The 14,020-nt window shown below is 44.7% G+C and overlaps 1 protein-coding gene across 1 annotated transcript in view; it reads left to right on the forward strand.

Annotated features, from left to right (window-relative positions):
* LOC111958344 (double C2-like domain-containing protein beta) overlaps positions 1-14,020 on the forward strand; it is a 69,854-nt gene that overhangs the window by 43,775 nt on the left and 12,059 nt on the right. Inside the window, exons 8-9 of the mRNA XM_024138480.2 lie at positions 11,384-11,465; positions 12,189-12,285. Coding sequence (XP_023994248.2) covers positions 11,384-11,465; positions 12,189-12,285 — 179 coding nt within the window. The remainder of the gene's footprint in view (positions 1-11,383; positions 11,466-12,188; positions 12,286-14,020) is intronic.

Consider the following 14,020-nt stretch of genomic DNA (forward strand, 5'->3'; position numbering starts at 1 on the left):
CTCTCAACCTCTCTCTCTCTCAACCCTCTCTCTCTCTCTACCTCTCTCTCTCTCTCCTCTTCTCTCTCTCTCTCTCTCTCTCTCAACCTCTGATTGCTTGGCTGTGGAAAACCAACTGACATTTACTCCTGAGGTACTGACTCTGTTGCACCTCTTTTGAGCCAGAGCTGGGTGTCTTATCTGCCTCTATTTTGATGTATGGCRCGATAGAGTTCTGGAGCCAAGAAATTGTTTTTCTCTCATTTTCCCCGCTTTTTTATTTGATCTTTAATCTCTTTAAAAAAAATCTTTGACATCCAGTATCTGTTGTTTAGTATGTCGGAGCTCTCTTATTTTTCAGTCACAAATCTTATTTTAGGCCCTCTCTTATTTGAGAGTGTCTCATATTTTGCTGTCTTTGACGTGCAGTTTAGTATCTGTGTTGCGTTCAATGCACTCTCCTATTTTACAGCCACAAATCAAATTGTTTGTTTACGACATCCACACCGTGTGATTAAGCAGGCTTCTGTCTGAGTTGCGTTCAAGACTCTTTTCTCTTATAGTTTCTCATCTCTGTCTTCGAGACGCCTTGCGTCTGAGCTGYGTTGGAGACGCTCKTCTTTCACAGTYTCAAATCTCTGACRTTCACCGCCTGCTGTTTAGTTAGYAGCCTATTATGTCTGAGCTGYGTTSSAGACGCCGTCTCTCTTCTCGTACTGTGGGGAGTTGTCCTGTGTGTTTGAAGTGTGTTCAGTCAAGCTGGCSGGTAGAATCAGAAGCAGCGGAGTGTCGCAACGGCGGCTGCTGTTATTGTTGTATCGCCTCCGAGCGAGCAGTTCTGTTGATCCTATTTTGGCGAGGTCCGTCGCGCTTGTCTGTGCTCTWTTGTTGTTACTCAAAGAGAGTAACTATTTGCCTGTACTGTTTTGTGATGGTGGTTTAAAGGCATACTCTAACCGAAGTATGTAGGGTAAGACTCAAAATCGAGTGGAGGTGCAGCTGAAATGTAAGGTTTACATGAGGGGGAAAAGGCGCAAGCTCTCGCTCAAGTAAAAAAAAATATGTTTTTGGTTAAAAGCGTTTCATCATAATTTCCCCCTCATGGCAATGTGTAACTTTTAGTTATAAGTGCTGCCTCTGCACTTGCAAACTGTGACCCTGACTAGTTGGCTATGTTTGAGAGCATCAATCTAGATATGACTGATTTACGAATTACAGTAGTTATTTAGGAGGCAAAAATGATTTGTAGATCAGTCAGTCTGCYCAGGGAGTCAGTGATCAGCAACTGAGCAGAATTGATGCTCTGAAACAACCAAGWTGTGCATCCCAAATGGCACCCTATTCCCTAAACAGTGCACTACTTTTCACCAGGGCCCATATKGCTCGGGACAAAAGTAGTGCTTTAGGGAATAGAATGCTATATGGGATGCGGCCTGGGTGAATCTCACCTGTCAGACATATTCTCACTGTCTGTAGGAGAGGAACTGCGGTGAGCGTGGTTGTGTCACTGAACCTACTTTTATGGAAGTTTTGAAGTTAAGATCTGCTATGCCCCCAACATCCCAGAATGCATTGCTTCGGTCAGTGTGACACACYTGCACAGCAGTAGTTGTCTGGAGTGTATCAATGAAATGTATTTATAAAACCCTTTTTACATCAGCCGATGTCACAAAGTTCTACAGAGAAACCCAGCCTAAAACCCAAAAAGCAAGCAATCCAGATGTAGAAGCACGGTGGCTAGGGAAAACTCCCTAGAAAARGCAGGAACCTAGGAAGAAACCAGGCTCTGAGGGGTGGCCAGTCCTCTTCTGGCTGTGCTGGTTGGAGATTATAATAATTTAGTCAGTTAAGAACAAATTCTTATTTACGATGAAGACCTACACCGGCCAAACCCGGACGACGCTGGGCCAATTGTGCGCGATGCYCTATGGGACTCCCAATCATGGCTGGTTGTGATACAGCCTGGATTCAAACCAGGGTGTCTGTAGTGATGCCTCTAGCACTGAGATGCAGTGCCTTAGACCGCTGCGCCACTCGGGAGCCCTATAACAGTACATGGCCAAGATGTTCAAACATTCATAGAAGACCAGCACGGTCAAATAATAATAATCACAGTGGTTGTAGAGGATGCAACAGGTCAGCACCTCAGGAGTGAATGTCAGTTGGCTTTTCATGGGACCATGCCTCAAGACTACCTGGCCAGATGACTCCTTGCTGTCCCCAGTCCACCTGCTCGTGCTGCTGCTCCAGTTTCAATTGTTCTGCCTGCGGCTATGGAACACTGACCTGTTCACCGGACATGCTACCTTGTCCCGGACCTKCTGTTTACAACTCTCTCTACCGCACCTGTTGTCTCGAACTCYCGAACTCTCAGGTCCTCTGGGAGGGGAGGGAGAGAGAATTAGAGGGAGCATACTTAAATTCACACAGGACACAGGGTAAGACAGGAGAAATACTCCAGATATGACAGACTGACCCTAGCCCCCCGACAAACTATTGCAGCATAAATACTGGAGGCTGAGACAGGAGGGGTCGGGAGACTCTACGGCCCTGTCCGACGATACCCCTGGACAGGGCCAACCAGGCAGGATACAACCCCACCCACTTTGCCAAAGCACAGCCCCCACACCACTAGAGGGATATCTTCAAACCACCAACTTACTACCYTGAGACAAGRCTGARTATAGCCCACGAAGATCTCCCCCACGGCACAAACCCGAGGGGGACGCCAACCAGGACAGGAAGATCACGTCAGTGACTCAACCCACTCAAGTGACGCACACCTCCTGGGGACAGCATGGAAGAGCACCAGTAAGCCAGTGACTCAGCCCCYGTAATAGGGTTAGAGGCAGAGAATCCCAGTGGAGAGARGGGAACYGGCCAGGCAGAGACAGCAAAGGCGGTTCGTCGCTCCGGTGCCTTTCCATTCACCTTCACACCCCTTGGCCAGACTACACTCAATCATAGGACCTACTTCAATGAAGACTTAAAGGTTGAGACCGAGTCTGCGTCTCTCACATGGATAGGCAGACCATTCCATAAAAATGGAGCTGTATAGCAGAAAGCCCTGCCTCCAGCTGTTTGCTTAGATATTCTAGGGAGAGTAAGGAGGCCTGCGTCTTGTGACYGTAGCGTACGTGTAGGTATGTACGGCAGGACYAAATCGGAGAGATCGGTAGGAGCAAGCCCATGTAATGCTTTGTAGGTTTGCAGTAAAACCTTKAAATCAGCCCTAGCCTTAACAGGAAGCCAGTGTAGAGACTAGCACTGGACTAATGTGATCCAATTTTTTGGTTCCAGTCAAGATTCTAGCAGTCGTGTTTAGCACTAACTGAAGTTTATTTAGTGCTTTATCCGGGTAGCCGGAAAATAGAGCACCGCAGTAGTCTAATCTAGAAGTGACAAAAGCATGGATGAACTTTCTGCACCATTTTTGTACAGAAAGATCCTGATTTTTGCAATGATACGTAGATGGAATACAGCTGTCCTTGAAACAGTCTTGATGTGTTCATCAAAAGTGAGATCAGGGTCCAGAGAAATTACCATCAAGATTAAATTGTCAGATCCAACAGAAGATCTTTGTTTCTTGAGACYTAGCACTAGCATCTCTGTTATGTCCGAGTTTAAAAGCAAAACATGTGCCGCCATCCACTTCCTTATGTCTGAAACAGGCTTCAGGGAGGGCAATTTTGGGGCTTCACCATGTTGCATCGAAATGTACAGCTGTGTATCGTCTGAATAGCAGTGAAAGTTAACATTATGTATCCGAATGACATCACCAAGAGTGAAAATATATAGTGAAAACAATAATGGTCCTAAAACAGAACCTTGAGGAACACTGAAACTTACAGTTGATTTGTCAGAGGACAAACCATTCACAGAGACAATCTGATATATTTTCAACAGATAAGATCTAAACCAGGCCAGAACTTGTCCATGTAGACCAGTTTAGGTTTTCAATCTCTCCAAAACAATGTGGTGATCAATGGTGTCAAAAGCAGCACAAAGGTCTAGGAGCACAAGGACAGATGCAGAGCCTTGGTCTGACGCCATTAAAAGGTAATTTAYCACCTTCACAAGTGCAGTCTCAGTGCTATGATKGGGTCTAAAACCTGACTGAAGCGTKTTGTATACATTGTCTTCAGGAAGGCAGTGAGTTGCGGCGCAACCACTTTTTCAAAATTTGAGAGACATGAGAGAGACGATATAGGCCCATAGTTTATATTTTCTGGGTCAAGGTTTGTATTTTATGAGAGGCTTTATTGCTGCCACTTTTAGTGAGTTTGGTACATATCCGGTGGACAGGGAGACGTTTCTTATGTTCAACATAGGAGGGACAAGCACAGGAAGAAGCTCTTTCAGTTACAATGGAATAGGGTCCAGTATGCAGCTTGAAGGTTTAGAGGCCATGACTATTTTCATCTATGTGTCAAGAGATATAGTATTAAACAAACTTGAGTGTCTCCCTTGATCCTAGGTCCTGGCAGTGTTGTGCAGACTCAGGACAACTGAGCTTTGGAGAAATACGCAGATGTAAATAGGAGTCCGTAATTTGCTTTCTAATGATCATGATCTTTACATCAAAGAAGTTCATGAATTTATCACTGCTGAAATAAAAGCCATCCTCTCTTGTGTATTGCTGCTATTTATTTAGAATAAAATGTTGACTTGTTCTTAGACTCCTCAATTAAGTTGGAGGGGAAAAAATGGGATGATCAAGCAGCAGTGAGGGCTCTTTGATATTGCAAGGTACTGTCTTTCCAAGCTAGTCGGAAGACTTCCAGTTTAGTGGAGCGCCATTTCCGTAAAAGAATTCTGGAAGCTTGCTTCAGGGCTCGGGTATTTTCTGTATACCAGGGAGCTAGTTTCTGACTAATGTTCTTGGTGCTGCGACTGCTTCTAGGGTGTTATAGGGCGCAATATTACAATTAGTTCCTCAGTTAGGTGGTTAACCGATTTTCGTACTCTGACGTTCTTGGGTAGGTGGAAGGAGTCTGGAAGGGCATCTAGGAATTTTTGGGTTGTCCGAGAATTTATAGCACAGCTTTTGATGATCCTTCGTTGGGGTCTAAGCAGATTATTTGTTGCGATTGCAAACATAATAAAATGGTGGTCCGGTAGGCCAGGACTATCAGGAAAACATTAAGATCCACAATATGTATTCCACGGGACAAAACTAGGTCCAGTGTATGACTGGCAGTGAGCAAGTCCGGAGACATGTTGTCCAAAACCCACTTTGTCGATGATGGATCCAAAGCCTTTTGGAGTGGGTCTGTGGACTTTTCCATGTGAATATTATAGTCACCAAAAATTTGAATATTATCTGCCATGACTATAAGGTCCAATAGGAATTCAGGGAACTCTGTGAGAAATTATGTATACAGCCCTGGAGACATGTAAACAGTAGCTATAAAAAGTGATTGAGTAGGCTAAATAGATTTCACGATTAGGAGCTCAAAAGACACAAACAGTAATTTTTTTGGGGGGGGTGTAAATGGAAATTTGCTATCGTAAATGTTAGCAACACCTCCACCTTTGCGGGATGCGCAGGAGATATGGGCACTAGTGTAACCAGGAGGAGAGCCCTCATATAACCTCTTAACTTATCCAGGCTAAAATTGGAAAAAAAGGAGCCTAAAATGACCCATATCTAACTGCCTGTAGCTCAGGCCCTGGAGCAAGGATACACATATTATTGGTACCATTTGAAAGGAAACACTTTGAAGTTTGTGTAAATGTGAAAGCAATGTCGGAGAATATACCACAGATCTGGTCAAATAAAAACAAAACATTTTTTGTACAATGTTTAAAATGCAAGAGAAAGACCGTAATGTATTAGTCCAGCCCAGGTGCAATTTAGATTTTGGCCACTAGATGGCAGCAGTGTATGTGCAAAGTTTGACTGATCCAATGAACCATTTTTATTTCTGTAAAAATGTTTTTATCAAAACTGCCCAAATGTGCCTAATTTGTTTATTAATAACTTTTCATGTTCATAACTGTGCACTCAAACAATAGCATGGTATTCTTTCACTGTAATAGCTACTGTAAATTGGACAGTGCATTTAGATGAACAAGAATTTAAGCTTTCTGACAATATCAGATATGTTTATGTCCTGGGAAATTCTCGTTACTTACAACATCATGCTAATTGCATTAGCCTACGCTAGCTCAACCATCCCACAGGGAACCCACCAATCCTGAAGAAGTTTAAAAAGTAAACTTTTTTCTTTGTATTATCTTTTACCAGATCTAATGTATTATATTATCCTACATTCCTTTCACATTTCCACAAACGTCAAAGTGTTTCCTTTCAAATGGTAGCAAGAATATGCATATCCTTGCTACATGTCAAACTAGTACTGTATTTTTTTTTTAGGTATGTCATTTTAGGCAAAAATTGAAGGGGAAAAAAAGGGCCGATCCTTAAGAGGATTTATTAACAAAGTCAAATCATCAGGCTTAAGCCATGTTTCAGTCAGGCCAATCACATCAAGATTATGAACAGTGATTCATTGACTATAACTGCCAAGAAAGTGAGGGATCTAACATTAAGTATCCCTATTTTGAGATGTGAGATATCACAATCATTCAATAATGACTGGAATGGAGGACTGTATTCCAGTGAGATTGCTAAGGCGAACACAGCCATGTTTAGTTTTGCCCAACCTAGATCGAGGCGCGGACTCGGTCTCAATGGGGATAGCTGAGCTGGCTACACTGACTGTGCTAGTGGCAGACTCCACTAAGCTGGTAGGCTGGCTAACAGCCTGCACCCTATCTCATTGTGGAGCAAGAGGAGTTAGAGCCCTGTCTATGTTCATAGATAAGATGAAAGCACCCCTCCAGCTAGGATGGAGTCCAGGTTAGGGACTTAGCATGCGTGTATGTAAACTCAGCAAAAAAAGAAATGTCCTTTCACTGTCAACTGTGTTTATTTTCAGCAAACTTAACATGTGTAAATATTTGTATGAACATAAAAAGATTAAACAACTGAGACATCAACTGAACAAGTTCCACAGACATGTGAGAGGGGGGTCAAAATCAAAGTTACAGTCAGTATCTGTGTGGCCACCACCTGCATTAAGTACTGCAGTGCATCTCCTCCTCATGGACTGCACCAGATTTGCCAGTTCTTACTGTGAGATGTTACCCCATTCGTCCACCAAGGCACCTGCAAGTTTCCGGACATTTTGGGGGGGGGACAATCTCAGTCCGATGATGCTGTGACACACCGCCCCAGACCATGACGGACCCTCCACCTCCAAATCGATCCCGCTCCAGAGTACAGGCCTCGGTGTAACGCTCATTCCATTCCGTCACCCCTGGTGAGACAAAACCACGACTCGTCAGTGAAGAGCACCTTTTGCCAGTCCTGTCTGGTCCAGCGACGGTGGTTTTGTGCCCATAGGCGACGTTGTTGCCGGTGATGTCTGGTGAGGACCTGCTTTACAACAGGCCTACAAGCCCTCAGTCCAGCCTCTCTCAGCYTATTGCGGACAGTCTGCGTACTGATGGAGGGATTGTGCAATCCTGGTGTAACTCAGGCAGTTGTTGTTGCCATCCTGTACCTGTCCCGCAGGTGTGATGTCCGGATGTACCGATCCTGTGCACGTGCTATTACACGTGGTCTGCCACTGCGAGGACGATCAGCTGTCCGTCTTGTCTCCCTGTAGCGCTGTCTTAAGCGTCTCACAGTACGGACATTGCAATTTATTGCCCTGGCCACATCTGCAGTCCTCTTGCATCCTTGCAGCATGCCTAAGGCACGTTCACGTAGATGAGAAGGGACCCTGGGCGTCTTTCTTTTGGTGTTTTTCAGATTCAGTAGAAAGGCCTCTATAGTGTCCTAAATTTTCGTAACTGTGACCTTATTTGCCTACCATCTGTAAGCTGTTAGTGTCATAACAACTGTTCCACAGGTGCATGTTCATTAATTATTTATGGTTCATTGAACAAGCATGGGAAACAGTGTTTAAACCCTTTACAATGAAGAAGTTATATTATACTAAGCTGGAAGTTGATTTGTGTGCTGGCTGCAGTTTCACATAACACRTTTTCTGCAAGAGATTAAGCAGGGTTCAAGTTTGGGGTCCTATGAACTTTTACATTGCTCCACCCCAAATGGCACTATTCCCTATTTCATGGGCACAACTTTGGTCTTAGAAGTAGTGGGGGGGGGGGCTTGTTTTTTAAAATCTAGTCTTACACTCCAAACAGGCTACCTGACCGCTCGGAGGCGTCATCAAGGTCCCAAAGCACACCATTGCCTAGTTTTGTATCACATCCCAATGATTGAACTGGGGGGGGGGGGCATTTGGGACCCAGCACAACTTATGGCTGCGGGTCTCCAACTCTGGTCCTGGAAGCTATTGTGCGTGCAAGCTTTTGCTCCAACCCAGCACTAACACATCTACGAGGACAGAGAACAAGAGGCAGCATCGTCAAATGTATCATTGCATGACACTATTTCAGAGCAAAAACTGTTTTAGGGGGGGGAGACAAAAAAAATGTGCTAATCATCAATGAGCGAGTCAAAAGCTGGAGCCAAGAGCAAGACAAATGGGTTCTCGGAGTCAGACTCTTAATAACCTTCTCATTACAAAATGTCCAGGGGCCTTCAACCAGAGCCARAAAATAGACGAAGCAGAGCTGTGTGAAACAAGGATGTCAGTTTAACATTGACTCCAAAAAAAAAACATTCCTTACCCCAGGATACTTCAACTGTTGAGTCTCCGGGAGAATAAAGAAAAAGGAGCACTATGTGTGACGTGGTGAGGTTGGACCCAGGTGCAGAGAAGAGACCAGACAAGGAATCAGTGGTTAAGGATAAACATAATACTTTACTGAGAAMCGGTAGCCGCAGGATCACAGTACACTTGAAAAGCGACAAACACTAAGTCTCAAACTCACTCRGGGAACAAACACACAAAGGACCACAGAAAACAYACCTCTTTTAACAGGGACACAATCATGAAATAACAAGATATACCCGAGTCCAATAAAAGTCTCTAGGGCGGTCTCTGCCGCMCTCTGGTGCCAGGAGGAACCATGACACTCTGTTGCTGGGTAAATCGAATAGATTTATTGATGGGAGAAACAACCAATAGTCTTACGTTTCGGCATGAATCGCCTTTGTCAGAGCCTTAAGTAGGAACAATGTGGTAGGCACCTATATACCCTCGCCCGGTAGGGTCCCACTCATCATGTCAATCAAGCATGTCAATAATGTCAATACTGTCAGTAGCAGTAGCAACTACGCAGGTTATTTAAACAAGAGTATGATCATCATTGATCATGCTGGTCCGGAACAAAAGCCTGCACACCCAGTAGCTCATCCAAGATTGCATGGCTGGAGATCTTGGACTAGGAGATTCCTGACTCAGGGACTCTTATAATAACCACAGAGATACATATGTATATTATGTTGTACTTAATTCTGTGCTGATTAACTTCTCATTACAAATGTCCAGGGGGCCTTTTCCTATCTTTCCGACATACGATTGGCTCCTATGGTTTGAGCCGCCTACTMCTGGCCTTTACAATTCACTTAAGCATATATCAAATTCACAATCACCCACACAACCCCCTCAACCCTGTTTACAGCGACCAAGAGGCTATTCCATCAATGCCTTGAAGACCAATATTGACCTCTAGGTCAGTTGCTCTAGGTGGGGTGGCCTGCCTTTCCTCTGTTTTCCTCTCTTCTCGGATACAGATGAACAGAAATGTTAGAGCAACGTTCCATCAACATTTTAAAGACCAATATGAACCTCTTCAGTAGTGCTGGTGTGTTGCCTACTTGCCTTTCCTCTATTTTCCTCTCTCCGTTAATGCAGATGAACTAAGATATTAGAGCGTTTCATAATCGCTTCCAACCAGAGACCACGAAGAGACATTATATATTGGAAACGAGGATTTCAGTTTCTCTACCTCCCAAATGGCAGCTTATTCCCTGTATAGTGCGCCATGGCCCATAGGGTTCTGTTCAAAGGTCGTACACTATGTAGGGAATAGGGTGCTATTTGGGATGCCACCCGTCCCTCTGGTGCTGAGTGAGCAAACTGTCATCTCGGCCTGTGCTGTTTGGATGTGTGAGTCTCTAAACTGGGCGGTTTGTTTTGCTCCTCTCTCTCCTCGCTCTCCTCCTTCTCCCCGCTTTCCAACTGTCACTCTGTTTTTCTATCCTCTGTCTCTGTGTGAAATTGACTGTTTTTCTCGTTCTTTCACTCTTCTGTCTCTCTCCCTCCATCCCTCTCTGTCTTMATTTTTCTCCTAGCTTGTATTCTCTCGAACCCAATTTCTTTCTCTCTTTCACTGCGTTGGTTGAGGACTCTCTTTCTCTATCTTAATCAATCAAATTCCAATTTGTTTTATAAAGTCCTTTTTACATCAACAGTTGTCACAAAGTGCTTGTACAGATACTCAGCCTAAAACGCCAAAGAGCAAGCAATGAAGATGTGGAAGCACAGTGGCGAGGAAAAACTCACCAGAAAAGGCAGGAACATAGGAAGAAACCTAGAGAGGAACCAGGCTCCGAGGGGTGGCCAGTCCTCTTCCATCTTTCTTTCTATAAACACCCCTCTCTCCCTCTTTTCCAACAAATCCAATTTGTTTCTTTCTTTCACTGGGTTGGTTGAGAACTCTCTCATACTACCTCTTTCTTTCTCTCTCTCATCCCTCTCTCCCTCCCTCCTGTCTACTTGTTGTGAACAAACCCCAACCATAGCAGCACATCTGTTAGCTTGTCATTGAGTACGTGTTATTGACGTTGGGCTGAAGGTGGGTGGCGTTGGGGAGTGAGATATCTCCTCCCCGCTAGAACATCATGACTTCGCTGCTTGAATTTATGCTGATGCCTCCTCCAATAACAACYAATGGCCTTCTGGGAAGCTGTCTGTCCCACTCTTTGCTTGAGCTTTTGAGTCTCTGACTCTCTCATCACCGATTTCTCTCGCCCTCTCCCCAAAAAATGAAATGAAAGTTTTCGGCTCTGAATTTTTTCAATTTTTTTTCTCTCACTGTCTCTCTTTGTTCTATTTTCCTCCCTCGTTCCGGTGGGGTTTAATGTCATGCCGGGRTGGAAGACTAAATGGAAGATAATTTGCTTTGATGTTTCAGAAACAATAAAAGACCTGTGTCAGAAATATGGGGGAAAAGCGGCATTTTCAGTCGTCATGCTGTGTCAACTGTCTAATTAAAATTCCATATTTTTCTCATTCTCCTGCTCTCCCTTCATATCTCCCTCTCCCTCTCGATCTGGCTTTCACTTGCTCTCTTTCTCCTCTGTGCTCTCCCATGCCCTCTAACTYGCTCTCATATGCCTCATTCTCTTTCACACTCTCATCCCCTCCTTCCCTTTCTCTCTATATCTCCCTCGCTGTTTTCTCCCCCTCTCTCTCAGTGTGCTGCAGCCTGATATGGGGAAAAAGTCCAAGTACAAAACCACAGTGAAGAAGAAAACTCTCAATCCCGAGTTTAATGAGGTACTTCCACCCGCTCCGAGCACTACAAATCACTCTCCCTAATACATAAACCAATACCTGGCAACCTTCCAGTGAAGTAATATCTATCATTCTTCCAATACACAGATACAGATGTAGGTTCTTAATTTGARCAGTTTGCTACTGCAGGAAAATAATCCTTAGCAACAATAAACATGAATTATTATGTGGATTATAATTAATGAACATTTTTGAATGGGTTGATACATTGTTCGTTAGGGCAAATCAATTATGACATTTCAAAGTGGAAATCACAAACTTTAGAAGCMTGTTTAAAACTCAAATACMCTGCAAGTTTGCAGGAAAATCAGCAACAAAMGGGTGATCAAATTAAGATCCTACATCTGTATCTGGCAACCCATTTCTCTGACTCACATTTGGCAACCAGATGTGCAAGATATATAATATATCATATTAATGTTGTTTGTTAAAGTTGAACTGTATGCCCTTGGAAGTGATGGAGAGCTATAGCTTACCCCTTCTCATGCATTTGTGTAAGAATATTGTCCCATGCATTTAATTCCATAATTTATGTGCCATAATTTTAATACATTTTCCATCTCCTTCAATACTGCATAACTACCTACCCTACCATCAACATGAATTTAAGTCAATGCATGTTTCACATTCAATGTTAAACATAATCTGAGTAACTTTCCGCTAATAGTGAGTACATGAATACCTTTCTCTCTCTCTACATTACAGGAGTTTGTGTATGAAGTTCCACACGACCAGCTGGCGAAGAAAACCCTAGAGATCTCCGTATGGGACTACGATCTGGGGATGAGCAACGACTTCATAGGTAAGAGAAAGGGGGAGTGAGGGAAAGGAGGAGAGTTAGAGAGCGAGAAATGTAGCTCCAGAAAATAATGTAATAGAATTTATGTGTGCGAGGAGGAAAGCAACGCGGGCCGCAGTGTGATGAGCAATGACGTCATCGGTAAAAGAGAGGGAGGGAGCAATGACGTCATTGAGATCAGCATCATTTGCTTCTTCCCTCCGCCTGCTATTGATCTTGGTCTTTCCTCTCGGTCACTCCCCCTTTTCTTCTTCTCCCCTCTTCCTCCCGTCTCGCTTCTGTCTCTTCCCGTATCACTTATGTAATCTTATTTCCGCGAGTGCTTAACATGATCTAGGCCATTCGTGTATGTTGCTCATTACACCATAACGATAACAGTCATGGGAGAGGTTTAGCCGGAGCTTGTGTATAGAGCGATCGGCTTTTTCCTCCTTCTCTCTGGCCCTTGCGGGTAATAACTCAACTTTCTGTCCCCAGCTTAGAGAGAGAAGAGAGTAGAGAAAGAGAATGGAGAGAGAGAGTGTAGGGAGACGAGAGAGATGTAGGGAGAGAGCGAGAGGGATGAAGGGAAGAGCATTGAGTGTATTGCGTGTTGTGTGTGTGTGTGTGGTGTGTGTTTGTGGAAAGAGAGAGTGGGCCTGAGATAGAATAGAAAGGGTGAGTTGGAGAAAGAGAGAGAGAGCAAGGGAGAGAGAGGAGGGCACTAGGGAGAGAGAGCAATGGGAGAGAGGCGAGGGGCACTAGGAGAGAGAGCGGGACAAGGGAGAGAGAGCGAGGGCACTAGGGAGAGAGAGCAGGGAGAGAGAGCGGGGGGCAAGGAGAGAGAGCGAGGGCACTAGGGACAGAGAAGCGAGGCAAGGGAGAGAGCGCGGAGGGCACTGGGAGATGAGCGCGAGGGCACTAGGGAGAGAGAGCGAGTAGTAAGGGAGAAGAGAGCGAGGGCAAGGGAGAGAGAGCGAGGGACTAGGGCAGGAAGCGAGGGCAAGGAGAGAGAGCGAGAGCACTAGGGTGACAGTCGAAAGAGAGAGAGACTCAGCCTGTTTACAGGGAACTCAGATGGGGAGTAAACACTTTGGATGTTCAAGACCTTCCAGCTCCCTGGGAGACAATTCCCCATTCTGCCCCAGCTGCCTCCCCACCGGTTCCTTCCCTGTGATATACGGTACACGGCCGGCCGTGTCACGAGCTGTTTTAGATGCCTCACAAAGCAGTGTTGAATCTGATGGTCGCCCCGTTCGAAGGGAATTAGAGGACAACTTTCTGTACGCTCCTCGTTTTCATTCCCCAATGCTCTTGCTATTTCACTCGCAGTCCTTTCCCTCTTTTCCTGCTCGTTTTCCATTTACATTTCACTTTTAAGTTCTTTCCATCCTTCCTATTAATTTCATCTATTACTCCTTCTCTCATTTCCTTGGTCATCCCTCCCTCTGTACTCTCATCTTCTTTACCTTTATGACCGTCATTGCGCTCCCTCCTCCTCCTTTTTACCTATGACCGGTCATTGCCTCCTTCCCTCTCTTTTACTATGACAGTCATTGCTCTCCTCCCTCTCTTTTACCTATGACTCAACCTGCTCCTCCCTCTCCTTTCCTATCGACTATCATTGCTCCCCTCCCTCTCTTTACCCTATGACATCATTGCTCCCATCCCTCTCTTTTACCTATGACGTCATTGCTCCCTGCCCTCTCTTTACCTATGAACTCATTGCTCCCTCCCTCTTCTTTACCTACTGACGTCA

This window comes from Salvelinus sp. IW2-2015, unplaced genomic scaffold (genome assembly GCF_002910315.2).
Source record: "Salvelinus sp. IW2-2015 unplaced genomic scaffold, ASM291031v2 Un_scaffold1497, whole genome shotgun sequence".
Taxonomy (NCBI): Eukaryota; Metazoa; Chordata; class Actinopteri; order Salmoniformes; family Salmonidae; genus Salvelinus; species Salvelinus sp. IW2-2015.